Source organism: Mytilus galloprovincialis, chromosome 5 (assembly GCF_965363235.1).
Source record: "Mytilus galloprovincialis chromosome 5, xbMytGall1.hap1.1, whole genome shotgun sequence".
Taxonomy (NCBI): Eukaryota; Metazoa; Mollusca; class Bivalvia; order Mytilida; family Mytilidae; genus Mytilus; species Mytilus galloprovincialis.
Genome location: NC_134842.1, coordinates 70219658 through 70246833, shown reverse-complemented (window position 1 = coordinate 70246833; position 27176 = coordinate 70219658). Strand labels below are relative to the sequence as shown.

Sequence of the window (27176 nt, the reverse complement as noted above, 5' to 3'; positions counted from 1 at the left end):
TTACATTCATGTATTATCTGATTATCTATTTACTAACACGCGTACATTCATGTATTATCTGATTATCTATATACTAACACACGTACATTCATATATTATCTGATTATCTATATACTAACACGCTTACATTCGTGTTTTATCGGATTATCTGTATACTAACACGCTTACATTCATATCTTATCTGATTATCTATATACTAACACGCGTACATTCATGTATTATATGATTATTTGTATACTAACACGCGTACATTCATGTATTATCTGATTATCTATATACTAACACGTGTACAGTCATGTATTATCTGATTACCTATATACTAACATGGGTACATTCATGTATGACGATAAGATTTTTTCTCTATTTCCTTTTTTTGGCGACTGAATGATATAAAAAAACTTTTCATAAACACGTTAGCAGAGTAGTTATACTATGATTTGTTTCAGATAGGTGTTAGGAATTTCTTTATAAACCTATATCAACATTATAAATATTTTGTATTCGTTCCAGGACAATGTTGGTTATTAAAGCAATGGTCACTCACTTACTTATCACAATATTGTATGTATTAACTGGTGGAACTTTTCATAGTGGAAAGTACCTTGATTCCAAGATACTGAAGGTGTTTTTCAATGTAGGACCAAGAATGTGCATGTTAAGATGCACCAGATTTGCTGGATGTACTGCTTTCAACTTTGTAAAAAGTCATTTGTACTGCGAACTGCTTAACAGGACTCAACAGGCCACAGCAGTAGATAAGGAACATTACATGTACTCGGAAATGTCAACTTGGACGATAGTAAGTACTAGCAAAAAATATGTTTGATATCTGTAAAACTCGAATTTCCATGTTCCCTCTTTCAACAGCAATTATTGTTTTATTCAGGCATCTTTTGGGAAAATTATCATTTTCAGTATTAAGTAGAGTATATACTGCAACAACTTTTGCCAATTAAACACGCTTTCTTATATTTTGTTCTAATAAAATAATATAATATAAATGTTTAAACCCCCCCCCTCCCAACAAAAATACATGTTGTCCGTTGTTGTTTTCCGAAAAACTAAATCATTCAAAAAATATCGGAGTTAAGTAAAAAGGCTTCTGATTTTCACAAATATGAAAGATTATATAAAAAAAACTTGTCCCTTACTGGTCTGAGTTTATTATAACTAAAGCATGTGGTACAATTTTGCATTTTTAGGGTCTTTTAAATTTTGTCCCAAGTGATAATTTTTCTCCTGTTAGGCCACACCAATTTGATTCCTTGTTCGGACCCGCCCGCACCTATATTTTTCAAAACAGATTTTTTTTATTTTTTTTATATTCCCGCTTCCCGCATCCGGAAATGTAATCATGTTCATTTCCTGCACCGTTTTTTTTTTTGTAAATATTATAAAAAGATATTGACATTTGTTTTTAAAATCACAGTCTAACCTGTATATAACGATTTTAAACATAAAAGTACCCCACCACACTTTGTAAATATCTGTGATAATTTTTGTTTCAGCAAGAAACCTATTTATCCAAAGCGGGAGTGCTCCGATAACAGCGGAAATACCTGTAAAGAACAAAAAAATTGTTACTTTCCCCCTTACTTATATTCCCTATGAAAAAATGTTCGTTGTTAGAATAAAGTACAAAGAACTTCTGCAGGATTTGCCCTCAACTGCAAATATATTGTATGCTGGCGAAACAAAACTATCCATAGCCGCTGCATGTTTATGCACCTGTCCTGATTGATTGAGGGGCCTGTCGTTCAGCAGTTATCGTTTGTTGATGTTGTTCATTGGTATTTTCCCGTTTGGATATACATGATATATAAATTAGATCGTTGGTTTTCCTGTTCGAATTGTGTACGCTAATAATTTTGGGGTCCTTTATAGCCTGCTGTTTGGTCTGTATCAAAGCCCAGTGTAAAAGGCCGTACTTTGACCTGTGTTTGTTATTATCAGGGTGAGAACAACCCTCCCTCAGACTGTCACGGAACAGAAGCTCCTTCATAATATAATTTCCAAATGGAACAAATATTATGGAATATTATTTCCACAGGAATAAATATTACAATAGATGTACCTAACGGAATAAATAGTATAGAACATTTGTTCCATCAGGTACAGGTATTATGACATTGTTTATAACAAAGTTTCCACTGGAAATTCTGTTAGGTGGAACAAATATACGTTGACAAGACAAGGGGTCATTTTACTGATGTAGAAAAGAAAATAGAAATACCAAGGATTTGAAAACTTAGAATTTTGTACTCTAAAAGAGGAGAGTTACATCATATTTTAAACAACTTTTTCTAAAAGAGGGGTCCACTTATTTTGAATAATATTAAACTGTTAAAGTAAATGTGTTAACATGGTTAAAGTCCAGGAATATTACAAAATTCTTGGACATGTTTTGATCATTTTATACCAGATAGATATATAGTTCTTTGAGAAAATATGAGCCCTTTTGTACAAACAAATATATTATAACTTATATTGCTCCCTCATAAAACATGTAAAAGGGATATTTATAACATTAAGGGGTTGTCCCCAAACTGATTATGACTTGGATTGAGAATTGTCTCATTGTCAGTCACACATACATAGACCAGATTTAATTATTTCTTGGTGAACAGGGAAAAAATACTTCAGAAGTTAAAGAAATGTCAAAGTACAAGTGATAAATCAAGCTTTAATATTGTCAAAACCTACTATTTTATGTTTACAAAAAAAAAATTATAATCGCTAGCCTTTACTTTTCAAGCTTCGCCTAAAAAATTTGCAAATTAAATATTTTTTTATTAAAATTTTCAAATCGCTCGCTCGCCCCAAATTTTGGAGTCCAAAAATCCGTAGAACAAGAAATTAAATTGGTGTGGCCTTGCCTCTGCTTTTTCACCTGTGGTGACGTTTGAAAGACCAATGTTGATTTCTTGTAATGCAATAAGAAGAGCATTATTTCCTGAATGTTTGATTCCACATGTATAGGTGAATGGCTGCAAGTTTGAAAAAAATCGAACTCCCCTAAGATCAGAATTTAGAAAAGAATAATTATGTTGTTCTCTCCTGTTACAGCCTTTTTGTGTACCTTTTGAGAATGTTTCATTGCCAGCACTATAATTATAGTAATTCTAATGCAACAACGTTTGTAACGTTAATTTTGATTGGATAACGTCACTTATTTACATGGTATCAATTGACAATTGATGCTATGGAATGTACGCGCAAGCGCAGACGACATGTGACAGTTTCTAAATTCATGTTTTAACGTTATTTTCTGTCAGTTTCATAAGAATGGAGATAACAATTTGTAATTTAAGCTCCGACGGCATCAATTGGGGATTTGGTGGTCGCAAATACCCGTTTACTGTATCCGCTAACTCGTCGCCAGTAAACTTAATTTGCAACCATCAAATCCCCAATTGATTCCGTCGGAGCTTAAAATAAAATACAGTTATCTCCTAAATGTGCTTTTATTGTGTCTTATTAAGTTGATATGTAGATGGAAGAAAACCTCTACACAATTCGAATAAAAAGACAAAAAGTACTGTGAAAGTATTCCTTTCTGCTAAGTTATGTCATGTACATGTACTTGATGAAAAGTAACAGCATAGCCATAATCAGTAAGAGAAAGGATATTAAAGACAATTTCACTGATGAATCACATAATTAATATACTATATGCCAACCATTTCGTTAATTATAAGTTATGAGCATCATATTAAATAAATCTCAACATCATATACCGTATATTGAATGAAAAGACACTTTTTTAGAATTTTTATAACAGCAGAGAACATTGTGCAATTCTAGTATAGAAGATGGTAACAAAAAGGAATTTACTTTAGACTTTCTTTTACCTAGGCATATTTTTCATCTTGCAAATACACGTTCAAAAGAAAAATGACATTGTTTGCTGTTATCTAACAATTGTTATCAATTTGAAATCATGTATTTTTCTTAAACCATGGAAAAACGCAATTGTTTTGAAAAAATAATTCCTTCTTGTTACCAACTCCATCCTGTTACATGTCCTGTTACTCAAGATTCTTTCATGTTACAGACATAACTGACTATATTTTAGTATATGTCTTAACCTTTTGTATTGCAAGGGCTAAAATAAATAATTTGCACTTGATAAACTATTACAGGATATATTAGTAAATAAACTCATCATAGATACCAGGACTAAATTTTGTATATACGTCAGACGCGCGTTTCGTCTACAAAAAACTCATCAGTGACGCTCGAATCCAAAAAAGTTTAAAAAAAAAAGCCAAATAAAGTACAAAGTTGAAGAGCAACCACAAATAGTATCTTTAACTTATTTCTTATTCCCATTAGAAACTTTTTAAAATTGTTTCACTTTGGTAACAGGAAACAACTGGAATTTGTTTGTACAATTTTTAAAATTGCAATAATTACAACATTTAACAATTGTTTGAATTACACTCAACAGTTCTTGAATCATTAATGTTTGTTCTTCGATTTGAGCTATGAAAATACCGGTTCAAAAGACATTTTTTTTTTGTTTTTTCCTATTGCAAAAAAACAGACATTTTCAGATATTGTCTTGTTTATATTTCCCCTTTTCAATATTAATTGTGAAGTATTAAAATCTCAGGACATTCACATATAAAATTATAAACATTTGGCAAATATTTCTGTTCATTCATTTATATTGTTTTTATTCTTTTATTATAATTTATTTCATCTGATAACTGTATGCATGCTTATGTGTGCTGCACATATTTTGACGGATTGTGCAGTCTTACTCTATCAAAATATGAGTTTTCTTCTATGTCGTGTCCACAGTTTTATATTGTTCTGTTGCATAAAACCATCATCTGTTGTTTAACGTTGCAGGTTGACTATAGACAGCTACTCTATGTTACATATTCCTTGCTTGCAAGATAGACACATACATCACATAGATAAAGGTTAAACTACTTACACAATAGTATTTTTAAGCCTAGTACTTTAAGAGATTACATGTTTTCGCTCATTTTAAGTTCAAGACTAGAATATTATCTTCTCTGCATTGATAATCTGAACAGGTTTTTGCAAGAACCAAATTATCATCACCGATTTCTTAGTTTAAGACAGCTTGGTTTCATTTAAACAGAACGAGTACAGTGAGCTTGCTTTAGTAACAGTTACATTCTTACGTCTAATAATTGAATTGATTGTTTAATTGTTTTTGTCTTCTATTAAACTTATGTTGTAGAGTTAAGTGATTGTCCTGCTAATATTGAAGTCACACTAGGCCACGATCGCACTATGATCTGAGATTTTTGACGATCGTAGTGCAATCGTGTAGATCGCAGTAAAGTCGTATCACGGCCTTGGTGATGTCTTCAAGATCATGATAAGCGTGGCTAACTTATAAGAACATCTTCAAAACAATAGTGGTGCGGTTGTGGTGATGTCAGGTCGTAGTAGAAGCATAGTGAAAGCACAGTTAGAACGTGGTAAGATCGCAAAGGTCGCCTTACCATCGTAGTGAGAACATCACGTTCTCACTACGACCATATCACGAGTTATCCGATTGCAACACGATCTTACAACGCTTCGAATGCGATTGTAGCACATTCATACCACGATTATACTACGTCCATACTGCGATCGTTCAACGTTCTCAGCGTTAACGTCAACTTCGTGTTCCATATCAATTCTGTTCCATTCATTCTGTTTCTGATTAATACGTAGATTTCTCGGAAAAAACAGTCATGCCACCAAAATCTACCAGAACATGTGTGCGTGGTGGTAGGGGTATATGTTGAGGCAGAGGGAGCTCTGATAATAACAACTTTTTCAGCAAAGAAATCGGACCGACATATCCAACCTGAGTCACAACCTTATGCTAGTTCATTAAACTTAAACTAAAGATGTTTTAGTGAACGATAGCAGGGATGACACAAATGTGTCAAGCATAGTTGAGACGTTACAGAAAAGAGACAAGAGGTCCAAATTACACACAGACAAACAAAACCTGGAGAGCTTTTATATATTTCATGTGAAAATGACAATAGGCGTGGTATATTTGTGTGGTCGCAGTGAGAACGCGATGGTCATATATAGTGAGGTCGTAATAACGTCGCTGTGAGAGCGTAGCGAAGCCTCTCGGAATAGAGTCGCGCTTTCACTACGCTCTAATAATAATAGTAATAATAATATCTTTATTTAGAGAGAGTAACTCATTTGGATTACACAAATTTTCAATAAGGCTCTCTTAATACAATAATAATTACATTAAAAATAAACAATGCATCAATAATAATGATAAATAAAGATTATATACAATTTAAAATACAATAAACAAATATGGCATTACAGTACAAATATGATGGTAATGTTAAAAGTACAAAGATTTCTATTTATGTTTAAATTCTGATACTGTATTAGATTTTTTGATTGAACTAGGAAGAGCATTCCACACTTTTGGTCCAGTGTACGAGAAACCAGACTTATACAACTCTGTATTTGGTTTTGGAATTATAAAATTATCTGAGGATGAAAATCTCGTATTATAATTTTGGTTTGCAAAAGCTGATAACATAAGACTGGACGTATATTCTGGAGCTAAGCCATACTTTCCCTTAAACATTAGTAATGATTTGTGATAAAGTATTCTTTATGTGATTGGCACAATGTTACGTTCGTGAAATAATTCTCTTGAAGGTTTGGTGTAATCATGTTCGTCTAAAATTATTCTTGCTGCCAATTTTTGCAGTTCTTGTAAACTATCTAATAGAACGTTATTATAGTTTCCCCATATTGAACAACAATAATCTAAGTGAGGTAAAACGTAAGCGTTATACTACATTTGTCTAGCTTTGTCATTTTAATAATTTCTTTATCCTTTTTAGTAAAGCTAAAGAAGAGTTAACTTTTTTGATTATATAATCGATATGAGAAGCCCAAGATAGATTTGCATCAATAAAAACACCTAGAACCTTTTCACATATACTTTGTATAATTTGTTGTCCATTTAAAGCAAGATTAATGTTTTCATTTGATGTAACGGAAAGCTTTTGTTTAGATCCAATGCGTATAGCTTTCGTTTTAGATACATTTACAGTCATTTTATTGTCATCCCACCAGCGAACAATATCTTGTAAAACCGTATTAAGTTTTTGACTGATGCAACTTTTGTTTTGTCTAATGACTGATATGGTGCTATCATCAGTTAATAGATCGGTGTTATGATTAGAATTAGACAAGGGAATATCATTAATAAAAATTAAAAACAACACCGGTCCTAATACGGATCCTTGAGGTACACCAGTTTTTTGTTTTTGTACGTCTGATAATGTATTTGGAATAGATACTTTCTGATATTTCTCAGCCAAATATGATTTAAACCAGCGTAATGAGGTATAAGCAAATTTGTATTTGTTTAATTTTTGAATAAGCAGTTCATGATTGAGAAGATTAAAGGCTTTTGCTGGATCTAGAAATACTGCTCCAACAATATCGCCATCATCAATGGCTTTAGGCCACTTATCTATTAAAGCTGTTAACGCAGCTTGACAAGAATGGTTTGCACGAAAGCCTGACTGCATTCTATACAATAACTTGCATTTATAATAAGGTATTTTACTAAGTGTGTTTTCACATGTTTTTCAAGGATTTTAGAAATGAGTGGTAAAATTACAATTGGTCTGTAATTAAAAACATCTTGTTTTGAGGCTTTTTTCTTATAAACTGGTATGACTTTTGCCAGTTTAAATGAAGATGGAAAAATACATTTTTTGATACTTGAATTAAAAATATGACAAAGTGGTATTGAAATAGCATAAGAAGACATCTTTTAAAAATTTTGCACTTATTGTATCAAGGCCTGTTGCTTTTGATTCATCTAGTGCTTTTAGTTGTAAACACACACAATCATAACTCATAAGTGGTATAGAAAAATACACGTCATCTGGTACATGACCCGATATAAAATCGTCAAGTTTGTTAAAACAACTACTAGAATTGTTTATGTTTTAATCTATATAAAGATTAACTGTGATATTTGTGAAATGAGCATTAACAACATCAGCAATGCTTTTTGGTTCTAAAATTTCCTTTTTGTTACAATCACTTATGATTTGTATACAGGTATGAGTGTCGGTACCGCTGACAGTATGTACGTGCTTCCATAATTTACTGCTGTTGCCCTTTTTTTGTTCTATGATATTGGTATGATAATTTTGTTTAGAGTTTCAACTTCGTACTTTATTTGGCATTTTTAACTTTTTTTGGATTCGAGCGTCACTGAAGAGTCTTTTGTAGACGAAATGCGCGTCTGGCGTATACAAAATTTAGTCCTGGTATCTATGATGAGTTTATTTACTACCACTGGGTCGATGCAACTGCTGGTGGAGATTTATTTCCCCGAGGGTATCACCAGCCCAGTAGTCATCACTTTTGTACTGACATGAATTATCACTGATATGGTTATATTTATTAATTTACTGTTTACAAAATTTTTAATTTTTGAAATACTAAGGCTGTTCTACCTCAGGCATAGATTACTTTTAATTAGCTGTATTTGGCAAAACTTTTTGGAATTTTGGTCCTCAATGCTCTTCAACTTCGTACTTTATTTTGCATTTTTAACTTTTTTTGGATTCGAGCGTCACTGAAGAGTCTTTTGTAGACGAAACGCGCGTCTGGCGTATATACAAAATTTAGTCCTGGTATCTATGATGAGTTTTTTTGATGAGATATTTGACTTTATTTCTCCATAGTCTATAACTATACATATATGTGTTCTTATGATAAAAATCACGTTTTCTTATCCTATCTAGAATTTCATCATTCATCCACTCATTTTGATACAAACGTTTTACTCTCTTTTTAATGAGTGGAGCATGATGATTTAATACTTCAGTAAAAATATTCAAAAAAGACAACAGTGCTTCTTCGGGGTCATCGATTTCTAATACACAATTAAATGAACACTGTGATATATGATTGATAAAATCATTTTCATTAAAAAATGTGTAGTAGATCTGAACGTAATATATTCATGAATTTTCTTTTTCGATTTTAACCCTCTTTTGTGAGAAATGCATACTGGATAATGGTCATTGACAGAATACTTCGGAACAGATATAAAAGGAATATTATCTGGTTCATTGCTATAAATATGGTCTATCAAAGTGGAAGATGTTTGTGTGACTCGAATGGGAACTGAGACTATTTGAGACAAGTTAAAAATGCTGGAATTTTTATCGACGCCAAATTAACATTAAAGTCACCCAAAATAAGCATTTCCTTATAATCAATATCGACATTTGTTAACATTGATTCAATTTTTTTAATCCACTCTGCATTACTATTTAGTGGTCTATAAATGTTACCAAGTAATATAGGTTTTGAATGAACAAAAATAATTTCGATCCACATTGACTCTATATCATCATTTTCTAAATCATATCGTCTTATTGTGGTTAACATGTTAGAAATATAAATTAAAAACCCACCGCCAGATTTTCCAATTCTGTCTTTTCTGTTTGTATCATAACCCTTAATATCTATTTCTTTATTTTGGACATAATCTGACAAAATGTTTCACTTAAACATAGCACATCTGTGTTTGATTTTGATAGCAAATATTTTATTTCAGAAAACTTTGGCAATAAATGATTTATGTTTAAGTGACATATATTAAGTGACATGTGTGGAATATAAAAGGGTTTGTAAATGGAGATGATTTGTAATTAGATAAGAGAATATGTGTTGCAATACATCAATACAAAATAACAATACTGACAAGATTTCCTAAAATAGAATTACATGTTCTGGTAGTAGAAAAGTTATTGGTTAAATTATTTACCGCCAGTACGTTTGACTGGACACATTTTGTAGTTGAGTTGGTGTGTTGTTGAATGGTATAAATCTCCTCCCTGCTAACCTCACCGATTGAAAATTTGATTGAGTTTCAGATGTACAATTTGAGAATTCAAACAAAGTGTTCACGCAGAAGATAATGTTGTGGCTTAAAACTTTGGCACCAGCAACATTTGTGTGAACATGGTAAATAAGGTAAGATTAGACTGGTCTCCATATAGAAACTCTAAAGTATTGTCCAAAATTTCCACATGTTGTTCCCCTAGGGAGAATAGATGATTGCTGACATTGTAAATTGTACGATTAGCTTGATAATGGGTTGACCTTGGTAGAATTGAGGAAATTACCAGCTTAGTTCTTGGTAAGCTTTGCCTGACTGTACAAATCAGTTTTTTGAAGTCGTCCATAATAGCATGAACAGAGTCTCCATCTGATACATTGTTAGTGCCCACATGAATAACAATAACATCAACACAATCAAGTCTGCCTTCTGAAATGTACTGAATTAGGCAATCTTCAATGTCTCTGCTCCGTCCTTCCCGGATAGTCTTGACTTTGACTTTGATTTGTTGAGTTGACATTTTCCTAGGAGACATCTTCTTTAGAGTTGAAATCTCAATAAGAAATATTTTTTTTCTTGTCAAAAGACAATAAGTAGAGTTGACTTCACGGTCCGTGTATTTTGTATTTATTAGTGACCTTTGTCTTTCCACATAGGTAGGACTTTGATCATTATGGTTGTTACCTAGATTTGTCCTATTTAAAGAAACTGGCTGATTAGAGCTACTTGCATTTAACATAGACAAATATAATCGTATAATACAATCAAAATGAGGATGTTAATTTGATGTATGCCTTTTTGTGCTTCTTCGTTACATTTGTTGTTTTTATAGTGATTAAGATGATAACACAATGTTGACTGCTGTACCCCTATTTTTGACATTTTTACCTATTATGTCTGTTTGTTTTGTTCACGCATCGGTGACTATATAATAGAATTTGATGCGACTGTCATACAAGTGAGAGGTTTAGCTAGCTATAAAACCAGGTTCAATCCACCATTTTCTACATTTGAAAATGCCTGTACCAAGTCAGGAATATGACAGTTCTTGTCCATTCGTTTTTGATGCGTTTTGTTATTTGATTTTGCCATGTGATTATGGACTTTCCGAATTGATTTTCCTCTGAGTTCAGTATTTTTGTGATTTTACTTTTTGGTAATCCACTTCTTACAGCGTTGCTGTATGGGCGTAGTTGGATCTTAAAAATCGTAGAAAAGGCGTGGCGAGAACGTTATATAATCGTAGGAGGATCGTTATAGAAGCGTAAAGAGGACGTAGTATCATTGTGAAAACAACAAAAATTAAAAGGCATGCCTCTCATATCGCAACCTTACAACGATCTGAATTAATTTAAGATCGCGATGAGCGTTGTGTGGTCGATGTCTAGTGTGACTGGGGCTAAAGGTTATTGTAGGATCTCTTGTGTTAAGCTCTGATCGAGATAACAAGACCGAGAGATTAGATCTTCAATAAAATTATTTTCTGCGGCCGAATGGGCATGTGCCTGAATCAAGTATTACCTGAATCAAGTATGAACTGGATCAGGTATGACCTGAACTGTGGTTGTCGTTCGTCAAAGATGTCCATGTTAGTTCAAAATGTCAGATCTTTGACAGAAACTGTTTATTTATTTACAAGGTTTTAAGAACTTGGTATATTATAAAATTTACCATTGCTGAATACCATATGAAAACCAATAGATGGGTTTTGAGTTTTAGGGTTACTGTCTCATAATTTCATATTGAATATTACTTTTTATTCTTCCTTTGTTTAATTGTTTTATTTGATCTCTAATAATTAATGAACGAGGAAATGTGAGTTTGGAGATATTTTCAATTGGAAGCTTTCCTTTTCTATATTTAAAAATCAAACAGTTTACTCTTGTTTCCAGAGGATAATAACAGTGTAATTTTAATCTGCACTTTTTGTACTAGTTTTGAATTATCTGGAACATTCTTTAGAAAGGAAAATATGTTTTGGACTGTCAATCCAGTCATATGATTCCGATTTATGTAAATACTTCCGTTTGCGATGAATAAGTTGGTCTGAACATGACGTTCAACCAACTCGTTCCGAAACAACAGTGACGTACAAAATAAATAACTATGAAAGAAGATCGGGACAACAAAGAACTACAACACATCACAAATATATTAAATGAAAACAAAATTTGTCTCAGATTTACAACATTAAGTCGATTAAAGATGGAAGAAAAAGAATATAAATTGATCACTGTTTGTAACAAAAATTTGAATTTTTCGAAAACCTAAGGATTTTCTTATCCCAGGAATAGATTACCTTAGCTCTAGTTGGCAACTTTTTGGAATTTTAGGTCCTCAATGCTCTTCAACTTTGTACTTGTTTGGCTTTTATAACTATTTTGAACTGATCGTCACTGATGAGTCTTATGTAGACGAAACGCGCGTCTGGCGTATTAAAATATAATCCTGGTACCTTTGATAACTATTTGTTCATTTACTATGATCTCAGTTTCTATTAATGCAAATTTAAAACTAAATATCAATATACCTATTTGTGTTTGAAGCGCTTTTTCTTGATTTACCTTCATCAGGAATGCTCATATCCGAAAAGATATATACTAGTGATCTCATTGAACAAGCAAAACGGAACAAAAAGTAACAAACGAGAGGCTGTAAATAACACCAAGCCAAGATCACAATCTAAAATGCTAAATAGTCGAATACCTCGATGAGTTGTTAAAGTTGTATAAACATTCATTTTTAGAAATTGTGTTCGACTTGGTGTCCCAAATTTTATAGACCATAAGAGGGATAAAGTTCAACTTTCTACACTTGACATACAAACGTATGTATAATTCAGCAAAATAATTCAAACTGGCAGCATAAAAATTTGCAATTGCTGAACGAAAAAAACACTTAAAGAGGTATACGAAAATACCACATTACTGCCAATATTTATATACCACATTCCAATCACAAGGAAATTTTCAATTATGTCTTACCATTGCGAAACTATGTCACTGAAATGCAATTTGTAAAATCTTTTGTCAGATTGAATGTAACCAATTAATAAAGAGTATTTTTACAGGAATCAGACACATGCTGGCCGAATCCTTGTTCATTTGGAGAAACCTGTGTCATCACTAACAAAGACCTTCCAGTTTGTGTTAAATTAGGTATGATTGTCTTATAGCGCTAATACAATGCATTTACTCATTATCTGTCAGCAATCAGTTTGATAGCATTGTGTAAATGAATAACCATATAACCATCCGACTGAACGTTTCAAAGCACATTAATGGAGAATGTCATATTGCTTTTTCAATATCACACATGTATCAACCAGAGACATCAAATTATCAAAGGAGCTCTGCACTAGGGATTAAAGTAGTTGCGGGTTGATGTGCTGTGTGATATTCAAAAGGCCATATAATTTACATTTTATTATATACATGTACTTCAAGAAGAACTAATATATCTAGGATATTTTTCACGAGACGTAACACAATATATATGGGCGATATCTTTTTGCGCTAAAAAGTAACTCATTTGCGCCAATACTTCTTTTGCGCCACCTAATTTTCAAATCTATAGGTATCATTTGCGCCAATATAATAATCATCTAATTGCGCCAATAAATAACAGCTAAATGATTGACTAGGTACCATCAGCAAAAAATTCCTCTGACATTGTACACAAAATTTTTAAATTAGGCTCGCATCCTAATAAAATTATCCCGATCCCTCATTCTGGATCGATCGTTACACAATACAAATTCATCATCTTTAAAATTGAGAATGGAAATGGGGAATGTGTTAAAGAGACAACAACCCGACCATAGAAAAAACAACAGCAGAAGGTCACTAACAGGTCTTCAATGTAGCGAGACATTCCCGCACCTGGAGGCGTCCTTCAGCTGGCCCCTAAACAAATATATACTAGTTCAGTGATAATGAACGCCATACTAATTTCCGAATTGTACACAAGAAACTAAAATTTAAAAAAATACAAGACTAACAAAGGCCAGAGGCTCTTGACTTGGGACAGGCGCAAAAATGCGGCGGGGTTAAACATGTTTATGAGATCTCAACCCTCCCCCTATACCTCTAGCCAATGTAGAAAAGTAAATGCATAACTATAAGCACATTTAAAATTCAATTCAAGAGAAGTCCGAGTCTGATGTCAGAAGATGTAACTAAAGAAAATAAACAAAATGTAACAACACCTAAATCATCCAATATTCTGTGAAATTCTGCTTGATTTTAAGGTTAAGCCAAACGCAGTTTTCTTCTCTCTCTATACATTGACTGACGCACATATTAACAAATTAATGTTTCTTTTCTAAATTTCTTTCTTCAATTTTGAAGAGCTCTGAATTTATTATTTTTTGAAGGTCGCTCTGACCAGATATTGGTTGCTTTTCTTTTGCACGCAGTTCTCAAAATTTGACGTTCTAATTTCTGGACACTGATAATGAAACTTTACATTTCTTTTTGCAAATGAAAATATGGTATTTTATACTGCCAAAATCTGCTATGAAATTTTAATAAAGCAAAAATGTATTTTATACTCATGATAAAATTGAGAATGGAAATGGGGAATGTGCCAAAGAGACAACAACCAGACCATAGAAAAAAACAACAGCAGAAGGTCACCAACAGGTCTTCAATGTAGCATGAAATTCCCGCACCCGGAGGCGTCTTTCAACTGGCCCCTAAACAAATATATACTAGTTCAGTGATAATGAACGCCATACTAATTTCCAAATTGTACACAAGAAACTAAAATTAAAATAATACAAGTCTAATAGTTGACTTGTATTTGTATTATAATTTTGCTCAAAACTCTTTATAGAGTGGCTTTCGTTGTTGACTTGTGTTTTAAAAAGCTGTATATTATAAATGTGTAACAAGTGGTGAGACTTTATTAAAGTATTTGTCTTGTCTTGATATAGGTAAAACGGGCCATGCACATTTATGATATGGGTCAAAAATATTAACAGGTAAATGTGGCGCAATTTCATTTCATTTATTGGCGCAATTAATACTATCAAAATAAAAGAGAGTGGCGCAATTAATACCTTTTCAAAACTGCAATAAGCGCAAATTGATTCTGCCCATATATATTAGGGGTTTTATAAAGCTTTTGAAACCGTAACTGATATAGACTACCTGACGTCAAACAGATTAGGGTTGATAAAACCTATGTAACCGTAACTGATCTAGACTGCCTGACGTCAAACAGATTATGGTTGATAAAACCTGTGTAACCGGGACTGATATCGATATCGTCACGGATGGCAGATACAGCACGATTGTCATCAATTGTATTACACATACAATATACCCGTATATAGTACTAAGTATATTATAACATCTCAGATTTACCCTTGTGTTTTTAATATATTTTATTTGCTTAATGTTTAATGCAATGTCTGACTAAAATACTAATATGAAAATAAATTGTATGAAAGTTACTTAACAAACCAGTGGTGTACCATTTTAAAAATTCAAATTGTTATGACAGAGCTATATATTTTGCAATTGTGCAAAGTATTTTCAGCAAGACTGAAAGGACAACATATACATTTACTATGCAGAAAATAACCTCTTATATATTTTAGAATTCTGAAGCTATCATGATGGTATTGCAAAATGTTTTTATTAATATTGTGTTGATAATAAATGAGATTTCCTATGAGAATGCAAAACATAAATCTAAGCGGTCTTCGTGTCGAAAAACTTGATTAAGGTAGTTCGGTATGTGGTGTATAAACATTGTGTCTAATGTCGTAGATCAAAATTTCCTTCTCTTGGTTTGTTCAATTTTGTTGTTTTATGTTGTTTTTTTTTAAATTTCATTTGGCGGGGTAATGGGGCGGGGTAATTGGTTTGTCATACATTCTAGATTGCTTCTTGTACCAATGTATTGTTTAGTTATCTATTAATTAATTAAAAATACAATATTGTCATTCTTTCCTTGGTTACGAGGAATTCACTATACTGATATACGATTTATCAATATTCTTGTTGTTCGTTTTAAAACATTTAAAATTGGTACCCCTGATGGAATATGATTTGACCTACATTTAGATAGTTGTGTTGACGTTCCGCCTAAGATAAGAATGTTGATTCCTCTATTACTCATCTCAAAATTGATGTCAGGAAAAATAATTTGTCTCTCTGAATGTACACCTTAAGTGTTTTCATCGAGGTTATCTGCATATAACTTGTATAACCAAACAAAATATAACAGCAAATATAAAATGTTCCATGTGAAAGTGTTTACATTCTTTAATTTGTTTTAATATTTACCATGTTTACGTCTCCAGCAAGCCTTAATATACTGAGCTTTTAAATTTTAGTCAAATGTGTTCTGATCTATGTGTTATATTATGTATAATATAGCCAATTAGATATGTCTGGATTTATCCGATTGGAGAAACAATCAAATCGTTCTTATTTTGATGTCAAAAGAAGCAAATGATACTTTTAGAAACATCAAGTCAAAAATATTGACAAAACCTCACATACATTTCATTGTAACACGCTGATTGTATAATCAACATTTCAAAACACTGTAAAAGTTATATCGTTGAATTCATTTTTATATGTTAACGGGTGCCACATGTATAGCAGGATCTTGAACACTACCAGAGAACCCTAGATCACCCTCAGTTTTTGGTAGGGTATGTGTTGCTAAGTCTTTAGTTTCGTGTGTTGTGTTTTGTTTACTGTTGTTTGTCTGTTTGTCTTTTCCTTTTTTAGCCATGGCATTGTCTTTTTATTTTCTACTCATGAGTTGTAATGTGGCGTTGGTATCTTTCGCCACTCTTTTATCTGTCTATTATCAACTTTTATTCTTTTTACTGAAGAGACAGCAGATTACTTAGGTTGTTACAAGGATGATACTAGTAGGCACTTGAAACACAACCAGACAAAGAGTGGAAAAATGTCCCTTGCATTTTGTAAGCAACATTGCAGTGGATACCGATTTGGTGGCTTGCAAGTTTGTATCTTATAATATTAATTAAAACTTTGTTTTTATCCAGGATGAACAAAATTCAATTTAAGGTCAAGATACGGTTAATGAAATTATACGTTTAACTGCATTCAAAGCCGTTTGCTCTAAATGAGTCAAATAGCAAATAATCTCAGCAATAAAAAGAAATAACCAAAATCCCCGCCTTCAATCAGGTATCACTCGCTTTGTATTCCTAGACACCTTATAAAACTTTTCGTTGTTATTCAAAATAAGTAGCTATTCAAGAATTCAAGAGAATAGTAAGTAAGTAAGTAAATTATTTATTATAGTGGCATGTGTAAATATGTACAGATTATTTACATATAACATAATTATGATAAATATGAATACACCCGGCCCAATGGACCTATAAGTGACCTCAAATGATATTAAATAATTATAAAACACTTATCCCGTTCTTGAAAATCACAAATTATTCATGAAATTGTCTGTTTGTTGAAGAAAGTTAATTTTAGATATATATGTATATTTTAAACTATTTGTAAACAGAATTGCGTCTTTTGGAATATGCATGTACGATTTATTTGGCTAGTTTTCGAGTATGACTCATATTTAATAGTTTGAGCTTTTCACTATTGTCCAAAGATATAACGGAAGTACTTATCAAAAGTTCACCAAAACACACGTTCTCGTATACCAGATTAGAATGTACAGTCTAATAAAAATTGAGTTTCAGTTTCGGTCACGTCTTCAGTGCAAAATCTACAGAGTCTTTCTGTTGGTCGTTCACCAATATATCGAACGGTTTCTATCCTCAGAGGTAATATTCACATTTTAATTGTGCTAAATATGAGCGTTCGACTTTGGTTGAATTGGTTTTTACATATTGTTCCTGATTAAATGCAGATTTGAAAGTTATATAAGTACGCAGTTTTGGCACATGTTTTATATTATCATTCCATATATTTGTATAAAGGCGCTGAATCTTCATTTCTACAGTTTTCAATTTATAGCAGTTTTTGATTCAAAATAATGTTCTAGATTAAGTTTACAGAAAATGTCCTTCAATTTGCTACACCAGTTGTCGGTACAACGGCTATAGTCTGCATTAAAAGCGAGCAGTTCGGTATGCGATCGTCTTCAAACGTGAGTAGTCTGTTCCAATACCTCACCATGTTTGTCCATCTTCGAAACTGGCTTGGAATCGATTCAATATCCCCATGTAGGACGAGCGTAGGCGAAAACCGATGAACACCAAGAAAATAACGGATTGTACGGTTTTGAATATTGTCTATTGTTTGAAATTTTCTGTATCCCCAGACAGTTGAGGCATAATCCAAGATAGGAACTACACACGAGTAATACAGTTTTTTCGTAGGCATTAAATCCGAAGTCTTTACTGTTTGGATTTTTTTTATCTTCCCTAGTGCTTTTCCAACGCCTTTCGACAAATTTTCCGCATTGGTTATGAAATTTCCATTATGACCGAGTGTATCCCTTAATTAGATATTTGAAATTTTCAACCTTCTGCAATTTGTTTTTTCCAACTGTAAATTCAAAATTAGTTTCCTAAAATGAATACATTTAGATCTGTCCGTATTGATTACATGTAACACCCTCCAACGTTTACACCATTTGTGAAGTGTATTCAACATACACTGAAGATCCTCAGCCGACTTTGCAACAAACGCTTTATCATCCGCATACAATAATGTTGACAATAGCGTTTCAAGTAAGTCTTACCAAAGATTGAGGTCATTAATTTCTTGGACAAAATCGTTTATAAATATGGAGATGAATGTCGGCGACAAATTATCTCCCTGTTTTACACCAATTTTACAGCAAAACCACGATGTTAGTTTACCGTTTATATGAATGCATGACTCAGAACTTTAGTATATACTTTTATTATTTCTAATAACACAGTAAATGTATGGTCTTCACATGATCTATTTTTTCTAAACCCATTTTGTTCGTCTGCAAGAATATCATTATTTTCAAGATGACTGACGAGCCGTTGATTAATAAAAGAACTATACAATTTGCTAGTGCACGACAAAAGACTAATTCCTCTGTAGTTTATTGGTACTCGGAGATCTAATGACGGGTCCTTCAAGATTGGACATATGATGACTTTTCTCCAAATGGTTGGAATTATACTGGTGTCAAATATTAGTTGGAAGATCTGTATGAATATCGGAAACTTTAAAACGGCCGTACGGAATTTGGTCAGGTCCACTTGCTGATTCTGATTTTGCATGCATTACAATATAAGTTTTTAATCAATCGTGATATTCGAGTTTAGATCCTCATTCGGCATAAACAACGGATCTTCCATTTCAGATTCCAATAATTGTTTATGAACTTTTGACTGATTATAATGATCGTTCTCAAATCGGTGTTGTTATTCCCCTTGTAAATGATTACTTTCAATTGAATTTGTACAATTTATACCATGAAGATAATTGACATAACATAATTCAATCTGAATGAACTGCGATTTGTTTTGAAAAATAAATTAATTATTCTTTTATAAATATTAAACTGAAAAAAAATACTGCTAATAATTTATACTGCTCCATATAGTTTTTAATTCTTAAATTCCTTCCTGGTCATTCTCTTACCAGATTCTTACGTCTATGTTAAACTTTTGCTTGTTAGATTGTCAGTAATCACCAATCCAAAACATGCAAAAAAAAAGAACAATATTGAGCTTTTTATTTGCCTTTACTCTTCAACCGTCTTCATCTTTATCAAGATATATTCTCTGAAAACATTTAGCCAATTTGAACTTAAATTGGAAGCATTATTCCTTTAGAATTTGCAAACTCCAGTAATGGACCAATTGCTAACATGCTGAAGATCGTTCTCTTGAATATACAAAATATTAATTCCTAAAAGGTTGAAAGATCAAAGGTCAAAGATTGTTTCTTTAACGTCTTAACTCTTTAAGTTGTTGTTTTTCGTTTTCAGTTATTATTGGCGATCATCACATTTATCTATATGTAATAAATGAAAATCCGAAACATTTGAACAGCTATATGACATAAGAAAGGTATCGAAAAAAAAGGAAATTCTTCATTGTCAGTAATTATTGATTTCAAGAAATACAAAAGGGTCGAGGAGGGTGAAATTTGCAATCTTAACAACGGAGAAAAACATCTGGATACGTTTTGACAATTCGCCGTTTTAAAATCTAAAGGATTATGGGTAATCTGGTTGTTCGTACCCCAAAATAAAAATAACGTCATGTCATTAGTTGAATTTCCTATGTTTAAGACCTTTCATGGCCAATCACTACGTTTTGGTATACGCTTTTGAAAATATTAGCCAGAATGCTTTAGATTTTGAAACGGCCAAATACGTACCGAGTATGAATATTTGTGACGTCAAATTGTAGAATTTTATAAGGTTTGGAGAATATGATTACCAAAAGGGTACACACAATGCATTTGTCATGTTTGTGAATAAAAAAAACCCACATATTGTGCCTAGCGAATGTTAAGTCATTTAATAAATTCCATGTACTTTTTATCGACATGTCCAGCTGTATACCAATTACAGTTTAAAATTTTGTAGTATGGTACATATTGTTTGTGCGGAGATGTCCTCATTGAAAGTAAGTATCCGAAAGTCCCGGAAACAGAATGCAGCTTCGACTGCAGCGGAGAACCAGCACGGAAATGTGGTGCAGGATATAGGAATTCAATTTATTTAGGTAATAAAATGTCTTGCACTCTAATAAATATCATCTAGTCTCGGTTAAAATTGAGTCTTGGATGAATACTACAAGACTGAAAAGTCGAAAATAAATCATGGCCAGCAGAACTATAGGTCCCTAGGGTCCTGAGTCATTTTTAAGATGTTAAAATACAACGTTTGAGCATCAAGTTTTGATAGTTTCACATTTTGTTCTTCGTCAAATTTGGGGTATTCTCACTATCGCAAGTGTCAATATTTAGGGACGTTTTCTACTCTTGTTTTGACTTTTTGTCAGTTATTTTAGAATATATTTAGAATACTCTGGATTTATCTATGTAGTGCAATAAAAAGGTTTTTTTTTTACTTTTTCATAGTTTTTGAAAGAAAAAAAAGCAAAAGTTAAATGTTTGATGCAAATATATAGTCTGCAACGTACGTGTTCTACTAGGAGTGCCTTGTAAAGTAATTTTGAATAAATTAGCACTCAGGGAATATCACATGAAGTTCTTCATGGTGTCAATGAACATTATATTGAAAAAAAATTGGCGGACTTACTTTGTTTGTATTAGATACCTAAGTTTCACACAATTCCGTACAAACAACGATACAATAAGAATAAGAAGATGTGGTATGATTGCAAATGAGACAACTCGCCACCAATTACCACTTGATAGAAGTTAACAATTATAGGTCACCGTATGGCCTTAAATAATATGCAAATAGTACTTTGGTTGCTAGTTGTCTCAATGATAATCCCATCTCTTCTTCTTGTGTGTGTGTGTTTTTTTTTTTATAAAACCCATACTACATAATGAAAAAATTTGCAAATGTCATTGCTAAAGGTCAATAATTCCTCTAAGGGTCGGACAGAATCCATTATTTAAGATTAATAACTTATAAAAAATCATTTCGAGACTTTAATCGTGTAAGCACTTCCAAAAGAACTCGACTTACTAATAATTTTAGCGGTTAGTAAAACTCAAAGTTGTATTTATCTTTTTTCACATTTAATCACATGGTATCGTTTTTCCAAGAAAATTAAAAAAGTATCACTTTAATTGATTTTTTTGATTTTTTTAGTTTTAAGCATCACATTTTGTGCTATTTCGTGGCGGTCAGTTGTTATTGGTGGAGAAAGCCGGAGTGCATGGAGAAAATCACCAACCTTCAATAGGATAACTGACAGTCCTAGTCAATTAAGATTGGAGTCGAGTGCACCTGCACGAGCGGGGTTCGAACTCACAACCTCAGTGTTGACTGGCTAGTGATTACAGTAGAAACTACTTGTACTTAGATCACTCGGCCACAGAGGCCTCTAAAATAACACTTTAGAAATCTTACTCTACCAAAGAGCTTTTCTACATTTATCATCATCAGGAACGCTTAAAACAAAACAAAAAATGAAAGTCATGTAGCATTAAAACGTTTAATCCCGCTGCAAATGTTTGCACCTGTTCTAAGTCAAAAATCTGATGTACAGTAGTTTTCGTTTGTTTATGTAATTCATACGTGTTTCTCGTTTTTTTTTTTTTTTCATATAGATTAGACCGTTGGTTTTCCCGTTTGAATGGTTTTACACTAGTAATTTTGGGCGCCTTTATAGCTTGTTGTTCGGTGTGATCCAAGGCTCCGTGTTGAAGGACGTACATTGACCTATAATGGTTTACTTTTATAAATTGTTATTTGGATGGAGAGTTGTCTAATTGGCACTCACAACACATCTTCCTATATCTATAGATAGAAAACCCATAATTGTAGTTTCTTTGGTATTGGAAAATGAAACCGTGGCAGAGTTTTATTCAATCTGTCTGTGAAATTTTAATATTAATAAGAGTAAAATGGTTAGAGGAGTGATACGCATCAAGCAGGGGGCGAAAGATAACAAAGGGACAGTCAAACTGATAGATCGGAAATAAACTGACAATGCAATGGCTAAAAAAGAAAAAGACAAACAGACAAATAATAGTACATAAACACAACAAAGGGACAGTCAAACTGATAGATCGGAAATAAACTGACAATGCAATGGCTAAAAAAGAAAAAGACAAACAGACAAATAATAGTACATAAACACAACAAAGGGACAGTCAAACTGATAGATCGGAAATAAACTGACAATGCAATGGCTAAAAAAGAAAAAGACAAACAGACAAATAATAGTACACAAACACAACAAAGGGACAGTCAAACTGATAGATCGGAAATAAACTGACAATGCAATGGCTAAAAAAGAAAAAGACAAACAGACAAATAATAGTACACCAACACAACAAAGGGACAGTCAAACTGATAGATCGGAAATAAACAGACAATGCAATGGCTAAAAAAGAAAAAGACAAACAGACAAATAATAGTACACCAACACAACAAAGGGACAGTCAAACTGATAGATCGGAAATAAACTGACAATGCAATGGCTAAAAAAGAAAAAGACAAACAGACAAATAATAGTACACCAACACAACAGAGGGACAGTCAAACTGATAGATCGGAAATAAACTGACAATGCAATGGCTAAAAAAGAAAAAGACAAACAGACAAATAATAGTACACCAACACAACAAAGGGACAGTCAAACTGATAGATCGGAAATAAACAGACAATGCAATGGCTAAAAAAGAAAAAGACAAACAGACAAATAATAGTACACCAACACAACAAAGGGACAGTCAAACTGATAGATCGGAAATAAACAGACAATGCAATGGCTAAAAAAGAAAAAGACAAACAGACAAATAATAGTACACCAACACAACAAAGGGACAGTCAAACTGATAGATCGGAAATAAACTGACAATGCAATGGCTAAAAAAGAAAAAGACAAACAGACAAATAATAGTACACCAACACAACAGAGGGACAGTCAAACTGATAGATCGGAAATAAACTGACAATGCAATGGCTAAAAAAGAAAAAGACAAACAGACAAATAATAGTACACCAACACAACAAAGGGACAGTCAAACTGATAGATCGGAAATAAACAGACAATGCAATGGCTAAAAAAGAAAAAGACAAACAGACAAATAATAGTACACCAACACAACAAAGGGACAGTCAAACTGATAGATCGGAAATAAACTGACAATGCAATGGCTAAAAAAGAAAAAGACAAACAGACAAATAATAGTACACCAACACAACAAAGGGACAGTCAAACTGATAGATCGGAAATAAACTGACAATGCAATGGCTAAAAAAGAAAAAGACAAACAGACAAATAATAGTACACCAACACAACAAAGGGACAGTCAAACTGATAGATCGGAAATAAACAGACAATGCAATGGCTAAAAAAGAAAAAGACAAACAGACAAATAATAGTACACCAACACAACAAAGGGACAGTCAAACTGATAGATCGGAAATAAACTGACAATGCAATGGCTAAAAAAGAAAAAGACAAACAGACAAATAATAGTACACCAACACAACAAAGGCAACTAACGACTAAGCAACACGAACCCCGCCTAAACTGGAGTGATCTCAGGTGCTCCGGAAGGGTACAAGTTTCTGTTCCACATGTGGCACCCGTCGCGTTGCTTATGTTATTACAAATCCGGTAAATAGTCTAATTCGGTACGTCCCATTCGTAAAAAGGGAAAGGGATTGTAGTTAAGACATAAGGAACATATCCGAATTCATCTGTGAAACGGTTATTCCATAACGGTCAACTAACTCGTGATGGCGTCCGTAAAAACAAAGGGATGTTTAACTTCACCATTTGGAACTCAATTTGATGGCAGAGATGATAGATTTAAGTTTTATATATTCCCAACGATTAATATTCATGTCATTTTTTCTCTCGCTATAAAGTCGCGAAAATAAGAGGTTTTACAGTATATATACATAGAAGCATTACGTCACCTTGTCTCCTCTTGTTGGTCTATCAATTATTATGACGTATAAACTAGTGATGTGGCTAGGATTGACATCATCATAGTATTTCTTAATATTTCCAATGAATTTTTTTATATCGGGACCTTTTATTGTCGACTATGCATTATTGGTTTTCTCATTTTTGAAGGTCATACGGTTGTCTATAATCCTGACAATCGAATTAAGGTGGATAGTTGTCTCATTTGCAATCATATCACCGTCTCCATATTTTTAAATTCTATTGTAATTTCACGCATCTGAGTCGATTTTTTATTGTGAATTGGCTAAATTCAGCACTTCATTATTTTCTATTTGAACTTATGAAATATTCGTGAATTTGATTTAAAAAATAACTATAACATGCGATATGAAGAACAATTACATCTTACAAAGCCTTCAAAATTATTTTGCCAAAAATTAGGAATTTTTGGTAATTTTTGGTACATGTACTCAATGCTTTTCAACTTCGTACTTTATTTATAGGCCTTTTCATCTTTTTTTTTATTCAAGCGTCACTATCAGTATCATTGCAGACGAAACGCGCGTCTGGCGCAAATATCTATGATAAGTTTACTTAAACTTACAGCGACATGAGAGTTTTTTGCTCCGTGTTGAAGGCGTTTTTGTTGTTTTGCTGTGCATGTACTGATTTTGTGCCATGGATGGATACCCCATATCCTTTGTTTTGATCAACATAAAGATGTTTTATACAAATGTGAGCCATTTACAAAATATAAAAACTCGATGGAAATATTCCAATAAGCTTACAGACACTAACATACAACTTATATTGGACAAGTTAAAATGTCAAAATTAATATAGATACTTTTCAGTCTTGTATCATCATACTAATTATATTTATTCTATCTATTTTACAGTTTGAAGGGAATCAGGAATAACATCTTTCCCACTGTATTTAAGTACAGAAGAGAAGTATTGGTGAACCATGCAGTTGACTTGTTGTCTTATTTATATATATTGTTAAATTTGGATATGTGTATTTATATTCTAACTGTTCATACCTGTGCAACACATATATTGGTTTTGTTAGATGTTGTAACGTTGCAAGCTTACATGTTGTTTCCATTCATAATGCTAAATACTTAAGTTTTCTAAGCATATCCGTATTACATTCGTTACGACTCGAGTGATTCCGTAACTTCATCTAATGATAAGAGCATTCGTCTCAACTCGGCTGCTTCCGTACCCTCATCTATGAGAGTAGAGGATTCTACCGAGGATTGCCGAATGGATAGAAGAGGAGAAGCGGATACACCCGAGGATTACCGATTGATCCGCATTAATGTAGCTCACCTGAAGCAAATAGTAACTGCTTGCTCTTGCGATCACAATCATCAATCGACAACGAATATGTTTGACAAATTTCTCATATCAAACTACTGGGATAATCAACAATCAGTATGAATGAAAATGGTATTCAATCAACGTGCTGATCATGAAGTAGGACATAGTATGACATAGTTTGTTTACACCAGTGTATTAATTTCAGTCTAACTTTATGCAGGCCTTTTTTTGGTGGACTAGATCAAACCAACCATTCAAAATATTTTCTGAACTATAGCATGTTTATGTTTAAATAAAATTTGTTATAAACAAAAATTAGTGGTGTGTTCCAATTTTTTTTGGTGTAATTGGTCTATTTTATCTTAACTTTATTCTGTAATAATTACAGCTATCATATGCGTACTAATCGGCGCGTACACCTGGTATATTTATTTTTTTTTGTTTTTTTTTTATATAGTACACACACATATAATCCGTTCATCCTATTTCGACTCTTTAAAATTCAAGAGTCTTTCCTAAATTGAGGTAAATTATAAAAAAAAATATTGCCTTCCAAATACTGTTTCGATCCCTAACATCAATGAAGGGACATTAATATGGTGTAACAAAAAATATAGCACCTTGTGTTGTGGTTTACCATATTTGCCGCAAGTTTATTGTTTTCTGTTAGGTATTAAATTTATTTAAAGATCCATTTTGTTACATCTTTGTGATCTAACCGTGGTATGACTGACAATGAGACAACTCCCTACCAGAGACTAGACTAATAATATACTATTTAATACAAATCATTATAATAAAGAAAGATGTGGTATGACTGACAATGAGGCAACTACCTACTAGAGACCAAATTACATAGAAATTGTGTATAACTATAGGTCATCATGCAACGAGCAAAAACCCATACCGTATAGTCAGCTAGTCAAGGCCCCGAATTGATATATTTTTTAACAATTCAAACGACTGTGCTTGAATTTAACACATTCTATTCGAATTTCTGTCTGCTTTAAGACTTCAAATTTCAAAGATAAGGCATGTAAGAGTATATGGCATAACAACCCGATGACACACAAGGTGTATGTACAGTCTTCAACATGAGATGCATTCTATGCAACACTAAACGATGACGAGATTACCTGTAAAGTCAGTCTTTACATATTTGTGAAAACTTGGCAGTGTAAAACCAGATTCGTTACATCCTCGGTTAACGGACGAATGCGTACTGAAGTACAGTACATGTGTAGCCTTTGTGGTTGAAACATGTTAGATTTTTTTTTTCGAGTTTACATAAAATTGTGTATGTGTAATCAAGTGATCATCTACGGCAAGCTTGCTTTTTAAATATCATGAGTATTAAAGTCATTTTTAAGACTATTTTCAGTTGTTGCATGTCGAATTTTCATATAAAATAATAATGAAAGTTCACCTG

At 32.7% G+C, this 27176-nt stretch overlaps 1 protein-coding gene across 1 annotated transcript; it reads left to right on the top strand.

Annotated features, from left to right (window-relative positions):
• Window positions 1-516: 516 nt before the first annotated feature.
• LOC143074702 (uncharacterized) lies at window positions 517-26043 on the top strand. Its single transcript, XM_076250037.1, has 5 exons — window positions 517-799; window positions 12966-13053; window positions 16752-16885; window positions 20441-20579; window positions 25321-26043. Exons 1-5 carry the CDS (start codon window positions 533-535, stop codon window positions 25323-25325), a joined length of 633 nt encoding a protein of 210 aa, XP_076106152.1. The 5' UTR covers window positions 517-532; the 3' UTR covers window positions 25326-26043.
• The last annotated feature ends 1133 nt before the right edge of the window (window positions 26044-27176 follow it).